Source organism: Neopelma chrysocephalum, unplaced genomic scaffold (genome assembly GCF_003984885.1).
Source record: "Neopelma chrysocephalum unplaced genomic scaffold, ASM398488v2 Primary Assembly neopelma1_360, whole genome shotgun sequence".
NCBI classification, from domain to species: Eukaryota; Metazoa; Chordata; class Aves; order Passeriformes; family Pipridae; genus Neopelma; species Neopelma chrysocephalum.
Genome location: NW_020898024.1, coordinates 1 through 24,924, shown reverse-complemented (window position 1 = coordinate 24,924; position 24,924 = coordinate 1). Strand labels below are relative to the sequence as shown.

At 52.4% G+C, this 24,924-nt stretch overlaps 2 protein-coding genes across 3 annotated transcripts; both read left to right on the top strand.

Annotated features, from left to right (window-relative positions):
- Positions 1 to 10: 10 nt before the first annotated feature.
- YTHDF2 (YTH N6-methyladenosine RNA binding protein 2) lies at positions 11 to 20,206 on the top strand. Of its 2 annotated transcripts, none has more exons than XM_027705855.1 (5): positions 11 to 110; positions 611 to 635; positions 898 to 977; positions 4,677 to 6,257; positions 19,186 to 20,206. In XM_027705855.1, the coding sequence occupies exons 1-5, from the start codon at positions 84 to 86 to the stop codon at positions 19,207 to 19,209; spliced, it is 1,737 nt and encodes a 578-aa protein (XP_027561656.1). In that variant the 5' UTR covers positions 11 to 83; the 3' UTR covers positions 19,210 to 20,206. The 2 variants fall into 2 exon arrangements, with proteins under 2 accessions (XP_027561656.1, XP_027561658.1); XM_027705857.1 differs by lacking the exon at positions 19,186 to 20,206 and adding an exon at positions 7,654 to 7,749.
- Positions 20,207 to 22,771: 2,565 nt separating this feature from the next.
- Positions 22,772 to 24,919, top strand: LOC113978723 (peptide methionine sulfoxide reductase MsrA-like; the record flags this gene model as incomplete). The annotated part of the gene is made up of 5 exons (XM_027705882.1): positions 22,772 to 22,940; positions 23,653 to 23,721; positions 23,812 to 23,931; positions 24,408 to 24,512; positions 24,864 to 24,919. Coding segments are annotated over exons 1-5 (423 nt in total), but the record flags the coding sequence as incomplete, so codon positions are not given.
- Between the last annotated feature and the right edge of the window lie 5 nt (positions 24,920 to 24,924).

The following is a 24,924-nucleotide window of genomic DNA, read 5'->3' as shown; positions in this document are numbered from 1 at the left end:
GCGCCGCCGCCGCCGCCTCCTCCTCCTCCTCCTCCTCCTCTCCCGCCCCGCCCCGCCCCGCCCGCAGCCCCCGCCGCGGAGCCATGTCGGCCAGCAGCCTCCTGGAGCAGGTACGAGCCTCCCCCTCCTGCCCGCGCCGCCGGGCCGAGCTCCGCCGCGCCGGGCCCAGCGCAGGGGGAGCGCCCCGGGGCGGCGGCGGCCTCGCCGCGCTCCATTGTGCTGCGGCGGGGCCGGGCCGCGCCTGGGCTGGGCCTGGGGCTGTTGTTTGAGCCGGGCCTGTCCCGGACCGGGCCTGTTTCCCCTCCAGGACCGGGTCCGTCCCCGCCGGGCCTGGGCGTCCCTCGCTGGGCCGAGCGTGTTTCCTCTCCCCGGGCTGGCTCCGTTTCCCAACCCCGGAGTGTGTTTTCCCCCCTTCCCACTGGCCGGGTCTGTTTTCTCCACCCCCGGGTCTTTTTTCCACCCTTGCAGAGCCGGGTCTGACCCTCCCCTTCCCCCAGGCCGGGTCTGTTTCCCCCCCCCCTCCCCCGGGCTCGTCTTTGCCCCTCCCGGAACCGCTTCTCCCCCTGACTCACCGCTCTCTTTCTCTCCCCCCACGCCGCCGCTGCTCCAGAGACCCAAGGGCCAAGGCAACAAAGGTGAGAGCCCTGAGCAGGGCTGGGAACGCGGGGGAGGGAGGGAAGGAGGGTCGGAGGGTCTCCCCAAAATCTGCCGGGAGCCAGGAGGGGAACAAACCTCGCGTGGCTGCAGGAAGTTTGGAGGTGTTGTTTGTGCCGTGTGTGTTGTGTTAGAACCGGCAGGAGTTCGTTGTGTTACAAGATTTGGCTTTAAATACTTGAAGTCGGGAAACGTTGGGAGTTTGTTGCATGTTGTTTTCTGAAGTTTCACGTCTCTCCTCAGTGCAAAACGGCTCTGTGCACCAGAAGGATGGGCTGAATGATGACGACTTTGAGCCCTACCTGAGCCCCCAGGCCCGCCCGGTGAGTACCAGGAGCCTGCTGGTTTCCTGCTGCTCCAGCAGAGGGGAATTTGGCCTCTTTGTGTGTGTTCCCCATCTCCACTGGCTGCATTTTGATCTTTGCCAGCACCTTATATCCCATCCTACACCTGCATTTCCCACCCTACACCTGCATTTCCTGCGGGCACGAAGCCCTGACTCTGCCTTTAGGTTGTGGTGGTGGGGGAGGTAGGAAGGGGTTTAGCAACTTTTTGAGGCTGTGAGAACTTCCTCCACGTGGTGTTCGGCTCCTTTTTTTCAATCTCCAAGTCACCATTTCTGCTCTTTCAGTTTTACTGTTGTGCCTGTGTTGGTTCCTGGCTCTTTGCACCACACACATGTGCTGAGCTGGGTTGGGAAGTTGCCTCACACGAGGCTGCTGTGCTCAGCAGGGCTTTTGGAGGATCAGATCAACCTTCTTATCTCTGCACCGAGTCAACTGACAGTGCCTGTCATGGGAATTTCTGTTTTTCACCAAAAAAAAAACCAAAACCCAGAGCCCATGTGTGATAAAGAGCATTGAGACTTTCTGAGAATCCCGATTACAAGTGGAGCTGGAGGGTCTGTGACCAGCCCCTGGAATTCAGGCTCCCACCTACTTTTCCTCCTCACTTTCCCTTAGACTGGCTCCCCTGTTAACTGGTTTTTGTTTGTTTTCCTTAATGAGCTGCAGGGGAGTGACACAGAACAGATGGACTTCAGCTGATTAGATGTACAAGTGAGCACCATAGATAAACATCTGTAGTAGCACCAGAGCTCTCAGTTCATTCTCTTGGCTTCTCTTTCCGGTTGTGATCAGTAAAAATAAGCTCTTCTGGTTTCCCCTTTCTGTATTTTTGCTCATTTTTACCAGTCAGTACATTATTTTTTTTCAAGTAAAGATGATGCCTGTTTTATTGGGACACAGGTTTCTGTCTCAGTGAAATTTTCAACAATTGTTTTCATTTTTTGTGCTAAAGGTCTGAGGGTAAATGTTCTTTATGTCCTGTCAGCTGTTCATAACCTTCAGAGTTCACCTGTCCATCAAGATAATTAACTCACTGCATTCTGCTCCCTAAAAAGTTACAAGCCTAAATTCAACCTTTATAGGGTGGGAGAGTGTGATTGCTTTCTCAAATCTTGAATAAAACCAGCTACTTTTCCAGTAGCTGTCATTTAATGGTGGTTTTTTTCTATCCCAGTTATCAACATCCCTTGTTTCCAGCTTCCTTCTGAATGTGGATGGTATTTTCTGTATTTAAGTCTCCTAAAGGGAATGAGGGTTACTACAATTTTGCAGCAACGTGATATTTTACCCTATTTTTCATGTTTGATGAAGAACTTCTGGGTGTTTAATTTCCTTTGGTGTGTCTCACGCTGGGAAAAACACATTTTAAAAATCAGGAAGTGATTGGAGGTGCCCCAGGAGGCAGAAATTGAGCAGGAAGGAGGTGAAACCACCGAGTTATCTTGGAGTGGGACCTTTGGGTGACTCTGTCTCAGTTCCTCACTGTCCTGTGGTGCTTCTCAGCTCCATAAAATAGAATCCAAACCCTGAGAGCTGAGTCTGGAAGGAGGCACAACTCTGCTCAAAAATACAAAGGTATCAAAGTTGCTGGAGGTGGCAAAGGGAGAAGTCAGAGATATGGCTCTGGATAAGGAGTTAAAGGAATTTTGGGGTCGCTTCCCAAACTCTCCACACTCACAGGAGGTAACCAAGTTGTGCAGTTTCACTGTTCCTCGTTCCCCAGCTGCTCTTGGAGGTGTGACTGTTACTGTCAGCCCCTCGATGAGGTTACTGTGTATTTAAGAGATACCCAGTAAATGATTTTTCAGCCCTTTAAAAACCAGAAACTCACAGAAACACTAGGTCAGGTTTAATTAGTTCTGGTCTTAGGTGAAGGGGAACAGCAAATTTGAGGAAATAACTGTGTGAAAAGTCTTAGTCATGGAGAGAATGAGAAGCTGGTGGAGTTTTATTGGTATGGTTGAGGTGACAAGGAGACAGGTTTTAGTGTGACAGTGATGTGCTTCCTGTGCTCCTATGGGGAGGAAACAGCTCTGCCTTGGGTTTAGGGGTGGCCCAGCATGTTCCTGTTCCATTAAAGGAAGTTTTAGGAGGGCAAATGTTACTCTTATAATTGAGGAGATTAACTTGGGAAGAGACTTTGCTGGTTCAAAATAATAATATGGGGGTTTCAGTTCTTTCATTTGCCTCACAAATTATTGTCAGTGTTGGTGCTTTTGGGCAGGTTGAGCCTTGGGTTTAGCAGGACTCAGTTCCTCAATTAGTAAAACCCTGGGTGGGCGTGAGTTTTGTTATTAATTTGGAGGCTTTTGTGGGAAAACAAAGGCTGGAGGGAGCATCTCTGAGTTTTCATGCCTTCACGCCGTGAAGTGCCACAGAAATCTTGTCTCTGAGCACGTTAACATTAAATAATTCCTGTTAATGTTTGTGAACTTGGGGCTGGGTTGGCCCCAAACCTGTTGCTTTCCTGCAACCCTGTGGATGGTGGAGTGGCAAACCAGCTGTTTCTGGAGGGTACCAGAGCCATCTTGAGAGGCTCCTTGGATTTCTGCACGGCATGAAGTCCTCCGGGAGCCGTGCTTGGCACGTGAGAACATGATTCAACCAGAAATGGAGCAGGGCCTGCTGCAAAAGCCAGGCTTTTAACTGGGAGCTGAACCTGCCTTTGATCTCCCCTGCACTGGGCTGGCCTGTCAGGGGCTGGGGCAGCACGAGGCTGCTGCTCCCAGGTTCAAATTACTGAGGATAATGTCCATTAGCGCGGCTGGAACCGCTCCCCGGAGGGGACCTGGCTTGGAATGGGAAATGACAGATGGTTTTTCATGTAAGCAAATCTTGGGGATGTCTGAGACTTCCCTAATTGTCAAATTAGGCGTTTGTTTTTGTAACCTAAAGGCTACTTGGATGTTAAAAGGGAGACCAAGGCACGGAGCAGGGATTTTTTTTTTTCCTCTCTGGGCTTGAAACCTGCTCGTGTTGCTGCCTGTAAAAGGCTCCTCTTGAGACCCTGTGGATTACTCCTCATTTTCAGGTACTTTTTAGTATGGGCCCACAGCACTGGAGCAGTTGGTGTTCTGAGGAATAGGCTTTAAATCCCTGTTTGTTTGCAAGTTCTTGGAATACTGTGAGCTCTGCAACTTTAAATTGTGGGAATAAAGCTGTTTTCGTGGGTAGTAAGTTTAAGGAAGGCAATTAGGGACACACATAATTTTGGCAGTGTGCTTCCACTGGATCCTTTTCCTCCTTATTCCACTTCTGCCTGCATCCTTCCCACAAGCTTTCCCTCCAACACCAGAATAAGGTCTAAATATGTTACACAGGCAAGAAAAGCCTCGTTGAGAGTAGCTACAAACAGAAGATATTTGGATGCAAGGTAAGACAGTGGTTTTAAAGCCTAAGCAGGAGCTCTGGGGCAGCACAGTGTCCACTCCATGCATCAGGAACTCCACATGGGAAGCTGTCTGAGCCTTTGTCTAACCTTTCTGGCAGTAAAACAGATTTTCGAGCCCTTGTAACAAAGGAGGTGTTCAAGGCTGGGCCTGTTTATCTGCCCAGCCCTAAGGTAGGGAGGGGTGGGGCACGGGAAGTCTTAAGCTGGCTTTATTCCTGGTCCCTTGAAATGGGTTCAGCTCCTCCTGGCTCCCCAGCACTCATGTTTTTGTGGTTTCCTTTCAGAACAATGCATACACTGCAATGTCTGATTCCTACTTACCGAGCTACTTCAGCCCCTCCATCGGATTCTCCTACTCCCTAGGGGAGGCTGCCTGGTCCACGGGGGGAGACCCCCCCATGCCCTACCTGACCTCGTACGGACAGCTGAGCAACGGGGAGCCCCACTTCCTCCCCGACGCCATGTTCGGGCAGCCGGGGGCCCTGGGCAGCACCCCCTTCCTCGGGCAGCACGGCTTTAACTTCTTCCCCAGCGGCATCGACTTCTCGGCCTGGGGCAACAACAGTTCTCAGGGACAGTCTACTCAGAGCTCGGGCTACAGCAGCAACTACGCCTACGCCCCCAGCTCGCTGGGGGGGGCCATGATCGACGGGCAGTCGGCCTTCGCCAGCGAGACCCTGAACAAGGCCCCCGGCATGAACACCCTGGACCAGGGCATGGCGGCCCTCAAGCTGGGCAGCACGGATGTGGCCAGCAGCGTGCCCAAAGTGGTGGGCTCGGCCGTGGGCAGCGGCTCCATCACCAGTAACATCGTGGCCTCCAGCAGCCTCCCCCCGGCCACCATCGCGCCGCCCAAGCCGGCCTCGTGGGCCGACATCGCCAGCAAACCCGCCAAGCAGCAGCCCAAGCTCAAGGCCAAGAACGGCATCGCCGGGTCGAGTCTTCCGCCGCCCCCCATAAAACACAACATGGATATCGGGACCTGGGACAACAAAGGCCCCGTGGCCAAAGCCCCGGCGCAGGCCCTGGTGCAGAACCTCGCCCAGCAGCCGGCGCAGGCGTCCCCGCAGCCCGTGGGCCAGCAGATGGCCGGCAGCCCGCCGGTGGCCCAGGCTGCGGGCGGGCAGCAGCCACCAGCCCCTCTGCCCGTGCCCCCGGCACAGCCGGCCCCGCTGCCCGTGCCCCCGGCACAGCCCACCCGCTGGGTCGCCCCCCGCAACCGCGGCAGCGGCTTCGGCCAGAACGGCGTGGACGGTAACGGGGTGGGGACGGCCCAAACCAGCTCCGGCTCCCCTTCGGAGCCGCACCCGGTCTTGGAGAAGCTGAGGTCCATCAACAACTACAACCCCAAGGATTTTGACTGGAACCCGAAGCACGGGCGGGTGTTCATCATTAAGAGCTACTCCGAGGACGATATCCACCGCTCCATCAAGTACAACATCTGGTGCAGCACGGAGCACGGCAACAAGAGACTGGACGCGGCCTATCGCTCCATGAACGGGAAGGGCCCCGTGTACTTACTGTTCAGCGTCAACGGTAGCGGCCACTTCTGCGGCGTGGCAGAGATGAAATCTGCTGTGGACTATAACACCTGTGCAGGGGTGTGGTCCCAGGACAAGTGGAAGGGACGCTTTGATGTCAGGTGGATTTTTGTGAAGGACGTTCCCAACAGCCAGCTGAGGCACATCCGCCTAGAGAACAACGAGAATAAACCAGTGACCAACTCCAGGGACACTCAGGAGGTGCCTCTGGAAAAGGCTAAGCAGGTGTTGAAAATCATTGCCACCTACAAGCACACCACCTCCATCTTTGATGACTTCTCACACTACGAGAAACGCCAAGAGGAGGAGGAAAATGTTAAAAAGGTAACGTGTTCGTGGGGCTTGGATGAGTCCTGCGGGGCAGGAGGGGCTGCCATGGACTGGACTGAATCCAGGGGGTGAACCAGGCTTGTGAACAGGCTTGGTGGGCATCAGCTGCCTTTTGGCTACCTGCCTGCCCACACTTGGAACCCACACCCAAATGGCAGTCCCTGTTTGGGAGGGAAATGTCCAGAGGAGGCCACCAAGTTGATTAGAGGGATGGAGCCTCTCCTGTGGGGAAAGGCTGAGACAGTTGGGATTGTTCAGCCTGGAGAAGAGAAGCTTTGGGGTGACCTAAATGCAGCCTTCCAGTGCCTGAAGGGAGCCCACAAGAAAGATGGAGAGGGACTATTTATAAGTGACAGGACGAGGGGGAATGCCTTCAAACTGAAAGAGTAGGTTTAGATTGGATATTAGGGATACATTCTTCCCTGTGAGAGTGGGGAGGCCCTGGCACAGGTTGCCCAGAGAAGCTGTGGCTGCCCCTGGATCCCTGGAAGTGTCCAAGGCCAGATTGGACAGGGCTTGGAGCAACCTGGGCTCGTGGAAGGTGTCCCTGCCCATGGCAGGGAGTTGGAACTGGATGTTCTTTAACATCCCTTCCAACCCAAACCAGTCTGTGAATCAGGTGCCAGCTCCTGGCAGAGCAGGATGAGGAGCCTTGCCCAGGCCCTGCCTGGGTTGCCCTGAGTCTCAGCCTCCCCTGAGTGCTGTGCTTTAAACAAAATGTATTTCTGTGCCGTTGTCAGCTCCTGGGTGAGAGCAGTTTGTACTTGGAGATCAGTGGGAGGTTTGGGGAGTTGTAGCAATCAGAGATGGCTCTAATCCACCCCATGCCCACAGTGGGGTCAGTGTGACAGATGTTTCCCACCACTTGTGGAACCTCCAGGAACAGCAGTTCCTGTCCCTCCCCAGGCAGTCTATTCCTATGCTTAATTATTCTTCCTGTAAGGAGGCTTTGTCTAATGCCCAGCCTAAATCTCCTTCACTGTAACTGAAGTCTGTGACTGCTTGTCCTGACTCCAGTGGACGTGGATCGGGTTGTTCTGTTCCTTGTGGCTGTGTTTGGGGCCAGGGTGGGCTGTCACCTGCTGTCACCATCAGTGTGGCACCTGTGCTGAGCTCACCACCTGCCTGCAGCTCCTCTGGGTGCTGCTGGGGTTGGCTCAAAGCCTCCTCTCATCATGTACTCCTTAACAACTCGTTAATTGAAAATCCTGCCCCAAATTCAGTGGCCAGTGGGCTTTGAATCTTGCTTGGGTTCAGCTGTGGTAAAGTCACCTGGGGCTGCCTCTCCCCACAATGCAGATCTGGCTTGTGTTTGATCAAAATGATAATTACAAATTAGCATTAGCACAGCTGGCTGGGAGTTTGCCAAGTTTCCTGATGATCTCTTTAGTTTCAGCAACGGGGAATTTTTCACCCAACAGTTGAAGAACAGAGTCAGGAGCTGCAGCTGCTCACAGTGACAGTTGATGCAGTTTTGAATTTTTGATGTATATTTTACATGGAGCATTTTATAAATAATATCACTTAAGCACAAACCTGGTTTGCTTCCTGCTGCTGGAGGGCAGGGTTAGGTGGGAAGTTGGGAAGGAATTCTTCCCTGTGAGGGTGGGGAGGCCCTGGCACAGGTTGTCCAGAGAAGCTGTGGCTGCCCCTGGATCCCTGGAAGTGTCCAAGGCCAGGTTGGACGGGGCTTGGAGCAGCCTGAGCTGGTGGAAGGTGCTCCTGCCCTTAGCAGTGGATGGAATGAGATGGGCTTTAAAGTCCCTTCCAACCCCAACCATTCCATGGTTCTGTGACATCCTCCTGATCTGACTTTAGGGAGCAACAGTTTGCAGTGTGAGAGAGTCAGACCTTGCCACTGTAAGAGACTGCAGGGGAGAGGGAAAATGCTCCTGGAGGACAGGTGAGGGACAGATGGATGAGTTAATACTGAGTACCTGTAAGCAGAAGGAAGAAGGAAAGAGTGGGAAAGGCTGTGGGAAAAGCAGACAGACCGATGGTTTCTTCCTGGGGAAAGCTGCTGTGTTTGCTGTGTAAAGCCTGAAAATCAGGAAGACACTAGAAACGAGGCTTAGCAATTTTCTTAAAGCTGTAAACCATCTTCCCAGTTGCATTTTGAAGTCTCCTCCCCTGCTTGCTTCACTCTGGGCCGTGCTGTGGAGGGTCGGAAGCAGCGGCGATAACCGGAGCGCCAGCGCCGCCTTCCCCAACCGCATCCGAGTGGATGCAGCAGCAGTTGATTAGGAAAGCACTTACTCTTTGAAAAGGAACTTAGTCATAGGTCTCTGGAATTCACAGATGAGGAGGGAGCTGTGTAGAAACAGGGTTGGTGTTTGCTTTTTGCCATTTACTCCCTGGCTGTGTCACGCTCTGGGCCCCTGGGACATCCGGCACGGAGGAAGTGACTCGGTTGTTCTTGCAGGACAGTTTGACCTCCTCGATCGCTCTCTGACGCAGCCTGGAAAGTGGTTGAGGTTTCTGTGACTGCTCTTTTCATGGTTTCATTGAGAACCAGTTATTTTTGCTCAGGCAGGGTTTTGGTTTTGCCTGGAGTGGTGCTCACCCTGGGATTGTAGGTGCCAAAAAAGACCAAGCCATGCTCTGTCTGCCTTGAAGCATCTCAGGTAATCACCTGAATTAAAAAAAAATCCACGAGGAACCAGAGTTGAAGCACTGAAAAGTTCAAATGCTGCTCTGGCAGCAGCTCCCTGCCTGCTTTTTGTGCTGCTTTTGTGCTGGGGAAATCCCATTGCTCCCAGCTCTTTGTCTCTGCCACAGTGTGAGATGTTAATGCTCTGCAGTCGTGTTCCTTGAAGCTTAAATGTCTCAAGGTTTGGCTTGTTTTGAACTTCTCCCAGGCTGAAATTGTCTCATTTAGCTTTAACTTGCCCAAACCTTTGGCTGATTTGCAGTTTGATTCCTGATTGCTGCCCAAGATGGATGAGCTCTTGTGAAAGTCTGGGAGTTCTTGAGTATTTCTTTTATACTCCTCATTTCTTCAGAATTCCCTAAAGCAGGTCCAAGAAATGATATGAAAAATGCTCTACTTAGTATTTGTGTTATTCCCATTGTCCAGTGAAGGGGGGTAGGGTAGTTCAGTCTTGAAAACACTGAAATAATCCTCTTGCTTGTCCTTTCCTGTTGCCTGTGCCCATACTGTCCTTGGAGGTTCGTGTCCATTCCTTTTCAGTGTCTTGCTTTGCTCTACTGATCCAGTTTTTTAAAAAGCTTGGATGGTCTCCTGACCCCAAATGATGAAGCCAACTCCCAGTGCAATCCTACCTGGAGCAGTTTAGGACTTCTTGAAACCCAGAACAGCTGCTTTTATGGCAGAACATGTCACTGATGTCTTCCCTGTAAGAACTATTTTATCTTCTTTTTAAACAACCCCAAAAATCCCTGGCCTTTAGTCATGCACTTGGATTTCCAGGAATGCTGCCGTAACCTGGGTGTAAAGATCTTCAATAGTGATCTGCCTGGTGTTTTGTGGAAAAACAATCAATGGAAACTCTAAGGGAAGTTTGTTTTGTTTCTTTCTCCCTGCCCAGCCTTGGGATACTTGGCTCCTTGCAGGTTCCAGGGGTTTTAGGAAGGATATCCCATGAAAAGCAGTCGGATGGTCAGGTTTGCAGTTGAGAAGGGACTCGTTGCGTTGGGACTTTGAGTGTTGAGTCAGGCTGAGCTGGGCAGGATGGGGTGGGCTTTTGGTGGGGTTTTCCATGCTGAGGTTCACCAGCCTGAAGCAGAAAGGTGGGATTGGTCAGATTGGAGCTGTTATTTCTGGAATTGTGCTGCTTTGTGGCTCAGCTGACACTGCTGGTTAAAGGAGTATTAATAGTGTCAAGTGTCACTGCCCCCTTGGAACATGTGATTTAAGGCATAACTGAGGGGTGTTGTATGAGCCTGTGAAACAGCCTGTTTCACAGTCCCTGGAATACAGGAATGCTTTCTGATGGATTTTACAAAGCTCTTTTCTTCTTCCTAATTTATAACCTCAGAGGGGAGGAGAGAGAATATTCCCTATAGGGTGGACCAGCACTTTCTCCTGCTCTCAGTCATCCTGGGAATGCTGCGTTTCCTTGGCTTTCCCATATCCTACAGGGCAGTATTTCTGACTACAGGGTTCAATTCCTGGATATTCCATATCCAGGCAAAGCCAACTGTTTCCCGTGGCAGTGAGGGAACGCTGCTTGCACTCCCAGAGTTCCTTTCATCCCGTGATCCCAAGGCTGTTTGCTCTTTTCTGCTCCAAATCCTGGCCATAGTGAAGTTAATTGATTGATGCACCAGGACAGGATTCCCTTGCTGTGCTGCTCAGCAATGCACATGGTTTCTCTCAGTTTATTTCCAGGCTGTTTAAATCCTGTAGGTCTGTGTCCATGCTCGTATATTTGCTCAGGAATAGAGGAAACAAACCATCCTGTGTATTCCAGGGGTTTGGCACTGGCTGTTGGACATAAGGAATGCTTTGTGCTTATGATATTTTTAAGCCAGCACTCCAAAGCCCCTGACAACACTCATGGGGTTTTAGTGATTGTAGCTTTGTCTAAAGGCAGGAGAGAACTGGAGGGGAAGGCTTAGATCTGGCTGGTGCTCTAATCCATGTTTTCTGCTGTTAGACAGGGAACTGTGTTTCCTCATCCCTAAAACCAAGAGCAGCTGGGAGCCATTTCACTGCAACTGAAGTGGAAGCTGAGTGGTGGAAGAGCAAACCTGTTGCACTTGCCTCATAGCCTTGTCTCTCTCTGTTAGTATCTTGTTAGAAATCTTTAATGTAACATTTATTAATATTATGAAATAATATAATGTTTAAAGTCTTCTTGGTGAAGTTGGTTTAAGGGGCTGTCGAGATGCACTGTTTAAAAGTTCTTTTTCACTTGCTTTACCCCTGTCCATGGCAGGCGGTTGGAACTAGAAGATTTACAAGGTCCCTTCCAACCCAAACCATTCTAGGATTCAAGGACTGGGGTTGGGGTTGGGCCAGACAGAGTGCAGGCCATATGCAACGAGGAGGTTTTGCAGCTCTCACAGGTATGGCTTTGAGCAGGGCGAGTTTATTCCACACCCTGTTCTTGTGAATGTTCCCAAACCGCTTTTTGCCCACTTGGTGTGGTTAAAGCTTCGTGGCCCCTCCCCTCCAGGTTATCTTGGCTGGGTGATTTCAGCTCCCAGGGGAGATTTAGATTAGATATCCGGAAGAAATTCCTCCCTGTGAGGGGGGTGAGGCCCTGGAATGGATTTTCCAGAGAAGCTGTGGCTGCCCCATCCCTGGAAGTGTCCAAGGCTGGGTTGGACGGGGCTTGGAACAACCTGGGCTAGTTAGTGGAAGGTGTCCCTGCCCATGGCAGGGGGTGGAATGAGATGAGCTCTAAGGTCCCTTCCATCCCAAAACGTTCTGTGATTCTATGATAAATTGCACATGTGTGGCTGGCAAATTCCCTAGAAATACCATGGAGGGCTTGGAATGCAGAAGGGACTGTGTGAGGTGTCAGTAGCTCTGGCTGCTTTTTTTTTCTGCCCCCCCCAATTTCTGGGTAAGTTGCTGACATTGAAATTAAGAGCTACTGACACAGGTATTGTGTTTCAGGTTATTTTATTAGCAGCTACTTGTCCAGAAAAAGTACTTATCTTCCAAGGAAACCTCTTAGGCAGCTGTTGTGTTGAGTGAAAGCCCCAGGGCACGGCCTGGTTCAGTTCCCTGGATTTTCTCCCTGGTGCAGGAGTGCAGTGGGTCACAAGATGTGGCTGAAAGCCGATTAGGATCCCAAGGTGGGCAGTCCATCAAGAGCAGCTCCATGCACAATATTCCTCCCTTGTTCTTACTGAAAATGTAATTCTGCAGCAGCTTTTTGCCTGAAAGAAAGAAGCTGCTTTTTTTTCTTTCCCGTCTCAGGTTCACGAAGCTTTTTGTGCTGTGCTGTGTGAGCGCTCTCACCACGATTAGTCCTCTCATTTTCCTGCTTGCTCTTGTTTGTACCTGGTAGTAATTGTCCTATTTTATGGCTTTGTTGAGTTAATAACTAATTCCTCGGTGGTGCAAACCGCTGGAGGTTTGGCAGCAGGAGCAGTGCCACCCTTATTTACCGCAGCAGTTACCCGGGGAAGTCCCTGTTAACAAGGGCTGTCATTATCCACACTCATGGCTGGGATAGAGACTTGTTTGTAGCTCCTGCCAGTGACTGGTGCCCAGTGTGAGGCTTTTTAATTGACATATAAGTCATGTAACAGTGCATTTGAACAGTTAATAATGAACCATTTGGGTTTTGTGAGCCTCCTTCAGCCAGGACTTGGAAATTTCTGGTTCTGTATCATTAGAACTCTTTTTTTCTTAAAAGCACAATGCTTGAGCTGCTTTTGTGTGTGGTTAACTGCAGAGCTATTGTAATGTAATCCCAGTTTAGAAGACTTGGATAAAATCTACCTAAAACTGATGTCTTTTGTTTCTAATCTTTGGGGGGGGAAGGGAAAACCCAGCTCTCAGAGTTTCCTTCCCCCTGTGTATCTGTGCTCTCTCAGCTCAGTTATTTGTGGTGGCATTTCCTTGTAAAATGACTTCAGAGAATTTCCCATCGTCATCTTTGCAAAATTTAAGAAGTCCTGAAGTCCTGATTTGGGGTTCAGCCAATTCCAGTGCCGTGTTCTTGATGGATTTAAAGGAGAGGGGAAGAAAAGAAGTTGAAATACAAACCCATGTTCCAGTGAATGTGGCTTTGTGTTCCCTTTGGAGTGGCTGTAAAATGAGGGGACACACTATAGGGAGCGTTGGCTCTTTTGCTTGAGCTTGTGAATTCAGCTCTTCATGGTTGACAGAAGCAGGCAAATAGATCTCCTCTTGTCCTCTCATAATGCAGAATATTGTGGTGTGTTTTTCTTGTGACATGAAGTATTTCTTCTGCTTTATTTGGGGTGGAGGTGGCGTTTTAGCCTCAGTGGGTCAGACCTAAGTCTGTGCAGTCTGATGTTGCATCAAACACCTGTAAGGACAGTACAAGGACATATTTATCCATCTCTGAAGTTTTCCTTGCCTTTAACTACTTGTGGCTCAGGAACTTCTGTGGCCCAGAGGTTATATCTTTATTAGTTCATGATTTCTTGTCCAGTATGTTCCTTGAGCATCCTCAGGATCTCGAGTTCTTCAGCTTAATCATGTGTTGTGTGAGGAAATGTGTCCTTTTATTTTGTTTTGAGTCTGCCTCCTGTGATTCCCCCTGGTTCTTGTGCTGGTAGAGGTGGTGAGCAGTTATTTCAGTGTCCTCCCTGTCTGCTCTGCTTTTCCAGTCATCTCTTCCAGGCTGGAGAGCACAGTGCTCTGCAGATGGAAACCCTTCTGTCCCTCACTCATCCCTGTTGTTCTTTGACCCTTTTCCAGTTCTTTTCCAGAGCTCAGGGTGGATCCTCTTTGGGTTTGTGTAACAGCAGAGCGTTGGGTTCTGTTCAGAGTGATGGTTGCTTTTCTTGAGGGTTTCCAGGTCGTGTTTCCAATGGTTAATGGCCAGTTTGGAGCCTGCCACCTTGGAGTTAGGACAGGGATTTTCCCACATGCATCTTTAAATTTATCTCAACCAGGTAGACCAAATTCACTGGAAGGCTCAAGTGCTTTTTCTCACAAAGTCCTCCACAGTTGGTTGCTATTTTTATTACCCTAAATAGCTCAATATCATCAGCAAACTTGGTCACTTCATTATTCACTCCTCTTTCTAGATATTTTATGAATATATGGAGCCACAAATTCCACTGAAGCTCCATGGGTTTTCAGTCCTTGGCATTATACCTGCATGGTGTGACAGGGGACGTTGCCAAGGCTTTATTAACTCTACAGCAGTGAGGATTTTGAAACATTAAAGTGAAGTTTCTTCCTTTTCTAAAGAGTCTCGTGGCACCAGTGCTAATACTTATTGCCTGGGTGATGATTTAAGGCAACCAAAGTAATGAAACACATTTCACTTGGAGTGATGGGGAAGAATAAAGACTCCCTGGTTGAAGACCAGGAGAATTTTCTTCCTTCCTAATGACTTGAAAACACTTGTGCTTTTTTTGTGTTATTTTGCTTGTGCTCCAAAGCCAGCAAGTCCAGTTCCAGTCCCTGGTGTGATCCCAGTTGTCCTTACATGGAATACCACTGGGAATCCTCCCAGCTTGCTCTGCCTCTCTCTTTGCTCTAAATATTCATGGATGTTCTCAGCTTTTCACCATCCTGCACGAGTTTTGCCCTGTGGGACGAGGCTCCCTGTGGGAGAGTCATTATAAATGTTTATGGGAATTGGGCTGCTTTATTCAGGCAATTAAATGTGGTGTTTAAGCAAGAAGAGGTTTGTTCTTTGCAATTGATTGCATCAGATTTAAAAAGGTGCCTGGAAAGATGCTGGGAAGCAGCAGTGTGCCTGTGGATATCCGACTGGAAAACCCCCTGGAGAGGGAAAGCCCTGGCTCTCTTCATGCCCTTCTTGCCCCAAGCTGGTTGCTCTGACATGGAAATAAGTGTCCAAGGCCACGTGTCTTCTGCTTTTTCAGTGATGTGAGTCTGCCCAGCTTGGGGTTCTGTGGATATTTGGGTTTGATTTTGATCTGTAGAACAAAAGGCCTTTCCTGCTCTGACACAGAACCACTTTTATTCTGTCTTGCTTGGTGCTGAGCTCCCTGAGGTGAACAGGAGGTAGGATGAAGTTGTCAGGCCATAACCAGATCCCTGCCTGATTTTTATCCCCTTTCCTGGGGGAGGCAGGCTGGGATGTAGCTTTTCTCTGTAACCCTGATGGCTTTCTGATGCTGACAAGAGGAGAACGTCATGTTTGGTTTGTAAATGTTGGGGCTCGAGGCTGCTTGAGGAGCTTAATAAGCAAAGTGATGCATCATCCATCACTTGTGCTGTGTCCATGCCTTGAGCAGATCCTGCTGGGAAGGAATGGGCTGCTGTAACTCCTGACGTGTGTGATCAGGGAGAACTCTGTGTGTGTGTGTGTCTTAAGGCCAGGATTTGATTACAGGGCAGTGGTCACAGCCCCAAGGCTGCCAGAGCTCCAGGAGTGTTTGGAAAATGCTTTGAGGGACAGGGTGGGATTGTTGGGGTGTCTGTGCAGGGCCAGGAGTTGGATGGATGATCCTTGTGGGTCCAGCTCAGGATATTCTGTGATTGGGAGTCTCAGCCCTTTGTGGAATGACACTGGTAGCACAGACCATGCTCTGCTGAAGGGATCTTCTGCTGTGGGTGAGCCAAGCTTTGCAGGACCTTCTCGGGTTGAACTGGCACTGCTGCCTGGCCTTCCCTGCCCCAGGGCTGCGGGCTGTGCTCCAGCTCAGGCAGGTCCCAGCGAACCAGGGTTTGTGCTGCACAGCTGGGAGCCCTGCCCTGGCTGCTTCTCCAGGCCCTCCTTGGGATTAGGCTCTGCTGTTTCCTCACCTGTGGTGTGGCAATAAAATCCTTACCTTTGCCGGGAGCACTGAGGCTCAGTGTTGGTTGTTAATCAAGGGAAGAGGCTCTCAACAAGCTGGGCAGTGTTGTCACCCATTGTCGCTGTGGTTTTGTACAAACTCTTGAGCCTTTTGTTGTTGTTTCCCCCAGTGTGAACAGATAAGGTGATAACAGATAAGATGATATCTCATCAGCTGGTTCAGGACCTGGTTTGTGACATTGCTGCACCCCTGGGGGCAACACTGACAGGACCAGTTGCCATTCCCGTGCTGCTCCTGCCCCTCCTGTTCCTGAGGGGATCAGTCTGAGCCGGTGTCTTTTCCTTGCTCCTCCCATGGGGATCAATAAGACACAGCCCAGGTCTAATGGAAGTGCTGGCAAAGAGAATAAAAGACTTCCTGATGGAATCTCTTTGCTCTCTAGGGTTTGTATCCCAGAGTAATGCCCAGTGTGTGTGTGCAGATGCTGCTCTGCCTTCTCTGGGCTGTCTCATAGCTGGATGGGCTGTGGGTTACAGCATCCCACAGCCTGTGGATTTGGAAGAGGATGGGCCAGGAAGGATGAAGGGCTGCTGGGGTTGTTCAGCCTGGAGAATAAAAAGCTCCAGGGAGACTTTAGGGCCCCTTCCAGTGCCTAAAGGGGCTCCAAAAGAGCTGGAGAGGGACTTTGGACAAGGGCCTGGAGTGACTTCCCACTGCCAGAGGGCAGGATTAGGTGGGATATTAGGAAAAAATCCTTCCCTGTGAGGGTGGGGAGGCCCTGGCACAGGTTGCCCAGAGGAGCTGTGGCTGCCCCTGTATCTCTGGAAGTGTCCAAGGGCGGGCTGGATGGGGCTTGGAGCAACCTGGGATGGTGGAAGGTGTCCCTGCCCCTGGAGGGGGTGGAAGAAGATGTCAGGCTGCATTTTCCATGTCAGGCTCCTCAGGACACTTTGCAGTGCTGATGGAGTGGAGCAGGAGTTCTGTGCTGGCATTTCAAGGCTGAGTAGGAGGAGGTTTGAAACAACACTGGGTTGAGGAAAATTGGGCTGAAGTGAAGGTGTTCACTTTGGTCCCCTCTCTAGGTTGGGCACATGAGGACATCTGCTCTAGACCCTTTGGAAGGTGGTGCCTTCTGTTCTGGCACACTGCGATTTTGGGGGGGGGTGTCACTTTTTCCCTGGGACTGTCTCCTTGTTATCCCCACACTGACCTCGGGGTCGCTTCACCTTCCCAGCAGGGAGAGGCAACTGCTCGGGGTCCAGCTGTTCAGGTGACAGGGTGACGTGCAGCAGGACCTTGGGCCACTGTCCCAGCCCAGGACACTGTCCCTGGAGGTGGCGGGGGGGTGACTGAGCCTGGCAGCCGCTTATCCCGTGTCCGTGTTCGGGAAGCGGCGGCATTAGCTGGGGCAGTTGCTTCCCGAAGGAATGAGTCACGTTGCCATCTGTCCATGTGTAACAGAACGTGCTGGCTGCTGAGCCAGGAACAGGGCTTGGCACCTTCCTTTGGATCCGTGGCTCTCCCTGCAGCGCTCCGTGTTCGGGCCTGGCTCTGCTCCCCGCCCTGGCGGTTGGGATTTGGCAGTTTTGGCCCCTGCAACAGACTTGGGCAGAGTTACAGGAGAAGGGGGGAATTAAATCCACTTGTGTGGGGTAGCTGGTCTTGAAGAGAACACGTGCCTTGGTCTGATCCCTGTCCCCAGAAGACAGTCTGTGCACGGGATCACACCAGGCTCCGTTTGCATCCAGCTCGTGCAGAGGAGTTGGAGGTGAAGCCTCCTTGGGTGTGTGGCTGAGGGGCTGCCAAAGCCTGGGGTATTGTTCTGAGCTGGAGTCCAGTTTTCCCTTTTTTGGGAAGGTTTCTGAGGATAGATGGCTACACATGCTGTTGTCCCAGGATTGAAGCTGGCTGGGGATGGGCTCGCCCTGGGTTTAGCAGGATGTGGTTTCCTTGAGCAGCCCCTGTGTTTGTGGCAGAGGTGGTGTGAGCTGCCCAGGGGGATGGGAAGCTGCCTCCCATCACCAGGTTAGTGTGGGACAAGGGGAAGCAGGCAGGGAGCTCTGCTGCTGCGCTGATTTCATGGAAGAACAGCCAACACAAAGGGAAACGTTCTGGGCTGAACCATCACACCAGTTTTGGAGCCCTGACAGCGTCTCCTCTCTGAGGGGGGAGGGAGAACCTGCTGTTCCTGTGGGCACCTGCTGCAGGTGTTGCTGTGCCGTGGAGGTGGGATGGACTTGGCACCTCTGGGAGCAGCTGGGGTGGGGATGGATTTGCTCCATGGGAGCCAAAGCACCACAGTGCCCGTTGTGCCCAGACTGCAGGGACCTGCCTGTGCTCAGCGAAAGAGGCAGAGCCAGGGAGGAGCATCAGCCCAGAGCCCTCTGGCTGTTGACAGGTTTTGGTTTTGTCTTATGATCTGGAAATGACAGTGAGTGTGGGCTGGGCAGCACCTCGTAACCCTTTGGGGCAGCCTGGGCCTGCTTCTGTGAGAGCTTCTCTGTTAAACCCAACAGAACCCAGCAGGGGCTGGCACAGGGGGATTGGCACAGCCAGCCCTTGGTGCCTGGCTGTGTTTGGTGCTGTCCTGCCCCTTTGGCCTGGTGCAAATCTTTGGACAGAACATTCCTGCAGTGCTGGAGGAGAGACATGGCTGGATATAGTGGGGTGGGAGCAGCAGTTGGTGGGAGATCCCTGTGAACTTTAGTTTACAGGTGAGATGCCATCAGGAGGTTTCAGAGCTACCAGTGAGGTTGTTTCAGTCCCTGCAGACCAAGGCAGGTGTCTGTGCCCCCTGGGTTTGAGCTCCACTCTGCCTTCCTGCCCACATGGGAGTTCAGCTGGGATTTTTTTTTAATAGAATCATGGAATGGTTTGGGTTGGGAGGAAACTTAAAGCCTGTCTTGTTCCAATGGAGGGACAATTTCCACAGCCCAGGTTGCTCCAAGCCCTGCCCAACCTGGCCTTGGACACTTCCAGGGATACAGGGGCAGCCACAACTTCTCTGAGCAACCTGTGCCAGGGCCTCCCCACCCTCACAGGGAGGAATTCCTTCCCCCCATCCCATCTATCCCTGCCCTCTGGCAGTGGGAAGCCATTCCTCCTTGTTCCTGTCCCTCCATCCCTTGTCCCCAGTCCCTCTCCAGCTCTCCTGGAGCCCCTTTAGGCCCTGCAAGGGGTTCTCAGCTCTCCCTGGAACCTTCTCTTCTCCAGGTGAACCCCCTCAGCTCTCCCAGCCTGGCTCCAGAGCAGAGGGGCTCCAGCTCTTGGAGCATCTCTGTGGCCTCCTCTGGATACATTCCAACAGCTCCACATCCTTTTGCTGGGACCCCAGAGCTGGAGGCAGCTCTGCAGATGGGAAATCACCCGAGCTGAGGGGAAGAGGGGGAACCTGCCAAGAAAAATGCTCTTTCCCTGACTTTGCTGCCATGGGACAGGCTCCATCTTGGAGCCACATGTTGGGACACTGGGGTGTGAGAGTGGGGAATAAAACTGCTCTGAGCTGACCTGATCTTTGTTATTTCTTCTGCAGGAACGCCAAGGTCGTGTCAAGTAAAAGGCCATTCCTCCCCAGAGACTGCAGCAGAGATTGCATCCCAGTTATCCTTCAGAGAGGCAAAGAGAAGGAGCAAGAGTATCCCAGAGAGAATTAGGACTTTTTTTTTTTTCTTAATTTCATTGACTTCAAAAAAAAAAAGACTTTTACAAACTTGCAGTTTAAAAAAAAAAAGTATTGGAGTATCACAAGACATAGGACTTAAAAAAAAACAAAAACAACAACAAAAAAAAATCCCTTCTAGGTAGAGTAGAGGTAAAACCTGTCCCACTTTCTTTTGGCTTTGGTTGTGATTTCAGAGCATACGCTTTGTTTTTTGTCTTTTTACTATGTTTTTTTTTGGGATTTTCAAGTCCATAAGTGGCATATGCCTTTTTTTTTTTTCCCTCTCTAATTTTTAAACCCTGCAGCCTCCCTTCCTTCCACCCTCTCGCGCCTCCTTCCCCCTGGTTTTGACATTTGCACTTGGAACACCGAGTTGTAACAATCCACCCGTGGAGAGTGGAGTAATTTTACTTTATATTTTTCTTTCTCCCCCCCCTCCCCAGCCTGGAAAAGGATGAATTCTCCAAGGAAGTTGGGAGTTTTTTGGCCTAAGAAGAATTAAACAGAAATTATCCACGAGGTTGTGTCTTAAAGGTGGTTCATTTTTCTCCGACCCTTTGTTACTCAAAAGTCAAGTACTAGGAGTCCTAAGAAATGTTCTGTTCTTGTGCATTATACAGATTAAGTCTGGATGAATTTGATTTTTTTTGAAAGCTGAGAACAGTGGTTAAAAAAACTCGTTTTGTTTACAGGAAAAATTAATAATTTTGGACAAGGAAAAAAAAAAGAAAAAAAAGCACCAAAAAAAACAAACCAAGGAAGAAATAATTGTAAAAAAAATGTGTAGTGACTTTGTTTCAGTTTCTTGTTAAACCAACGAGGAATGGGCGTTGCCTTTCTTTTCACCATTAATCACTTCTCAGTAATAAACGTGAAATCCTGTTGAGCATCACTGGTGTCTCCTGGTGGTCAGTGGGTGTCCTTGAGGATATTGAAAATATCCCAGTTATTAAGTCATAGCTGGGAAACATCTGGATCCAGCCACCTGCTCAGGTGGAAGCTGATCCTGGTGATCCTGGCACTCCCATTTCCCTGCTCCCCTGCAGGATGGGATGCTCCTACACCCTGTGTTGCTGCACTCACTGAAAAATCAGCTCAATTGTTATTTTTATTGTTAATCATTCCTTTTGAACAGCAAACAAACAAAACTCAGTTCCAAAATATTCCAGTGGGTGTCAGGTAAAGACCTGGGCTGGTGTTTCTGCAGCTGTCAAAGCACTTCTGTGGCCATTTGCATTTTCCTGGGATATTTTATATTACATTAAAGGCCAAGTTGGACAGGGCTTGGAGCGAGCTGGGCTAGTGGAAGGTGTCCCTGCATGTTAGATTAGGTGGTCTTTAAGGTTCCTTGCAACCCAAACCAGTCTGTGATTCTATGATTTCACTTGCTTTCTCCAAAAGAATTTTTCTCTTCTTAATTCTTCAATACTTTCAGTCTCTCTTTGAGGTGGCCAAACCCCCAAATTCCTCACTGGTGTCCTCGTGTGCTTTCAGAGGGAGGTAAAACCCATGTTGTTGCAAAGCTGGAGGAGGGAAGGACAGAAACTCGATTAAAAGCCCAAATTAACAATTTGTCTTCTGAGAGAATTTTAGTTGTAAGTAAAAAAATAAAGCTGGAGAAAGGGGTTTTGGGCTATGCCTGCAGGTGTTTGTGTGCTGGTTTCACTGTTGGTCAGGCAGTTTCTTCCCCTTTTTGGTCTTCAAGTGACAACCCAAGAGACGTGGGAGGAAGGGGAAGATGGGATTTGAAAACCACGATACTTCAGCTGCAGGTGTGGTGTCTGCAATTATTTTTATTTAAGGAAAAAACAACTTTATCCACTGGTCATATCCTTGTCCTCCAACCTGGGATAAGCTGCTGCTTGAATTTCCCCTGCTTCAGTCTGGATCTGGTCCTATTTTGGTCTAAACTGGGACAAAAACTGGGAATTTTCTAGGTTTGCTTTCAGCAGGGCTGTGTGTGGAAAACTGCAGGATAAGGGCAAAAAAATCCACCTGTGATTATAACTGAAGACCCCAAAAGCACAGAATGTCATCTCACTGTGAATGGGGCACAGGTAAGAGCAAAAAGGTGTTTGTTACTGTGATTTCCTTGAAAAAGAAAAACAGGTAAAAGTATTTGGTGGGGGGTTCATGGGGAAAGGGAGAGGAAAAGCTGCTTTGGTGCTGTGCTTCCCAAAATTGCATAAATCCCTGGAGTTGGGTAAACCCAGGCTGGGCCTTTGCAGGGACTCGTGCAGGGGCTGATTTGGGGTTTTCCAAACTTTGCAAACACCCCAAATCCCTGGAGGGAAACAGCTCAGCTGAGCCTTGGAGGCAAGAAACTCCAGGCAGGGGCTTGAGGGGGGGGGCAGGTTTGGTGCTGTGGCTCAGCACCAGTGTGTTTGCTTGGGAAAAGGAAATTCCCAGATCTCCTGACAGAATCATGGGATCGTTTAGGTTGGGAAAGCCTCTGAGATCGTGAAGTCCAACTGTTAACCCGGCACAGCCGTGTTCACCATTCCTGGGGGATGCAGGATGGTTGGGGGGCACAGGACCCGTGGGAGGATGAGGATGAGGATGCAGCAAACAGAACAGGGCTCATCCAGCCCGGATGGAGGGATTCTGGCAGCCTTGGGGGACAGCAGGGACACTGAGAGCAGCAAACCCTCAGCGGTGACAGCGTTATCCAGGAGGAATTGCTCTGCAGGGTGGAGCTGGATGTGGGGGGAAAAGCATCCTCGGAAGGGGCAAACAGTTGGGAAAAGGGTGTTAATGTGGCCAAGCTGATCCTTGTTCTCCTTCTCCTCTTCCCCCACTAACGAAGGTGATGAGATTTCGCCCCCTCCCTCCATCCCAGACGTCCCGTCTGTGTTCCCCGATCCCACTCCATCGGCTTCAGCGCCTCTAAAGGCAGCAGCACCCTCTCCTGGAGAGGGATGACCCGGGATGGGGCTCTGTGGGCTGGGGAGGGGGATTTAGGGGCGCCCCGGGCTTGCATCCCTTCAGCCGAGTGCTGCCCTGGGGTCCAGGACGGCCGGGGGGGCCCGGACCCTAATCCTGGTTTGGGGAGGCTTTGCTGGGACTCAGCCACGGGGGTCTGGAGCCCCACTCCTGGGTTTTGGAGGCTTTTGGCAGGGCCTGCATCCCCACTCCTGTTTTTGGGGAGGCTCTGGTGGGGCCCAACCGTGGGGCCGGGGGGGCTGGAGCCGTCCCGGGGTGACCCTGGGGCTGCGTTAACGATTGACGGGGCTGCCGGGACACTCCGGGACACTGCGGGACTCTGCCCGTGTCCCCTGCGGTCACCCCCGGGGCGGGGTCCACTGTCGTGCCCCCGGACACGCTCGGACACCCGCGGGGGTCCCACTGGGGGGTTCCCCCGGGGCTGTGCACCCTGTCCCTGTGTCCCCGTGTCCCTGTGACGGCCCCTCCCGTGCCCCCCGCCGTGACCCCGCTCCGGGCCGGGCTCTGCCTCCCGCACCCTCTTCCCTCCCAGTGCTCCCAGTGCCTCTCCCATCACCTGCAGCGTCCAGCTCCCAGTTTGGAGGGTGGGACAGCCCCTCTCTGGGGGGCCATGCGGGGTGCGGGGGTGCTCCCCAGCCCCGCCGAGGCTCTGCCAGGCAGAGCACAGAGGATGACAGTGACAGGTACTGGGGGCAGGGAGGGGGTGGCACCTTGAGCCCCCCCCGAGCACCCTCGTGTGGTTTTTGGGGGGCTGCTCTGAGGGCATCAGCGCTGGGGACACTGGGACACCCTCATGGGACACGGAGACCCCCCTGGGGACACTGGGATCCCCTGGGGACACCCGAATCACCCCGGGGACACAGGGACCCTTCTTGATGACACTGGGATCCCTGAAGGGTCACCAGGACCCCCTCTAGAGACATTGCGACCCACCCTGGGGACAGCAGACCCCCCAGTGACGCTGGGATCCCCCTGGGAACACCAGGACCACCCCTGGGGATAGTGGGACCCACCCTGGGGACACGAAGACTCTCCCTGGGGATACTGGGACCCTCTTGGGGGCACCAGGACCCACCCACGGGACACCCTTGTGGTTTTGGGGGGCTGCTCCGGGGTGTTGGTGTTGGAGGATGGCAGTGACAGCCCTGAGATGCCCACAGGGGCCCGTTTGGGATCAGGGTGGCCATGAGAGGACACAGGCCAGTGGCCAGATGGGCCAGAAGGGGTCCTGGTGTCCCCAGAGGGTGATAATGTCCCATGGGGAGGGTTCCGGTGTCCCCAGGAGCTGGAGGGGACAGGGACAGGGTCAGTGCCTGCTTTTAGGGGGACACACAGGGTGGAGGTGGCTGCAATTTGGGGTGGGCTGAGGGTCCTGACCCCGTGTCCCCCCCCCAGCCACCCACGCTGTCACCGGGAACACCACAGTGCCGCCGTTCCCGGCGGAGATGGAGACGGCGATTTTCGGTGAGTGGCTCCTGCAGAGCCAGGGGAGGGGGGTCCCAGCAGCCCCGGGACCCCCAGCCCCACTCACCCCCCCTGCCTGTCCCCCCACAGGCATGGGCTGCTTCTGGGGGGCCGAGCAGCTCTTCTGGAACACACCAGGGGTCTTCTCCACCCAGGTGGGGTTCGCGGGAGGCTTCACCCCCAACCCCACCTACGAAGAGGTTCGCACAGGTAACCGGGGGCTCCCCCTCCCCTGCTGCCACGGGGACCCCCAGTGCCCCCCACAATGGGTGACATCCCCATCCAGCACCTCAGGGTGTCCCACAGCCCCTTGCCCTGGCCCGGATCCCATGGGATGCTCTCCAGTGTCTGCTGGACGATGACCCCCCTGTCCCCCACCCCAGCCCCCCAAGCCCCCCCCAGCCTGGACAGACAGCCCTGGCTTAGCTGGACAGACGTTTTGCAGAGGATTAACTGTCTGCAGGGAATATTATCCCGGCTGCCATGTCCAGCTGGGGATTTATCCCAGTGTGGGATAGCCTTGGGGATCCCACCCCCACCAGGCACCTGGGGAAGGGGGTCCCGGGGGGTGAGAAGATGTTGGTGCCCCTCCCTATCCCAATCCCTGCCTCCATCCCGGGGCAGGGGGAGGTTGGGGGGCAGGAGGCCACGCCGAGGGGCTGCAGCAGGGCTGGCTCTGCTCGCAGGGCTGACGGGACACGCCGAGGTGGTGAGGGTGGTCTTTGACCCCCAGAAAATCAGCTACGAGGAGCTTCTCAAAATTTTCTGGGAGAACCACGACCCCACTCAAGGTAGGGATGAGCCCCTGGCCTGGGCACGGGGGAGTCTGGGGGACCTTAACCCCAAATGGGCTCCAACAGGAGGATCTTGGCATTTGCATCCCTTGGTGCTGGGTGCGGGGGGGCAGCACCTGGGGCAGCCCCAGTTTTGGAGGGTTTAACCCCAAACAGGCTCCAGCAGAAGGTCCTTGGCATCTCCCCAGTTTGGTGCTGGGGGGTCTTGCAGTGACTTCCCTCACCGACCCCTTTAGCAGGACCCCCCTGCCTTGCCCCTCATGCCTCAGTTTCCCCACTGGAGGGAAGGCAGTGCCTGGTGGGGTCTGGGGGTGCCCCATAACCCCCCCCCCGGGGGCTGCCCCCCAGGCATGAGGCAGCAGGAGGACGTGGGCACCCAGTACCGCTCTGTCATCTACACCCTGGGCCC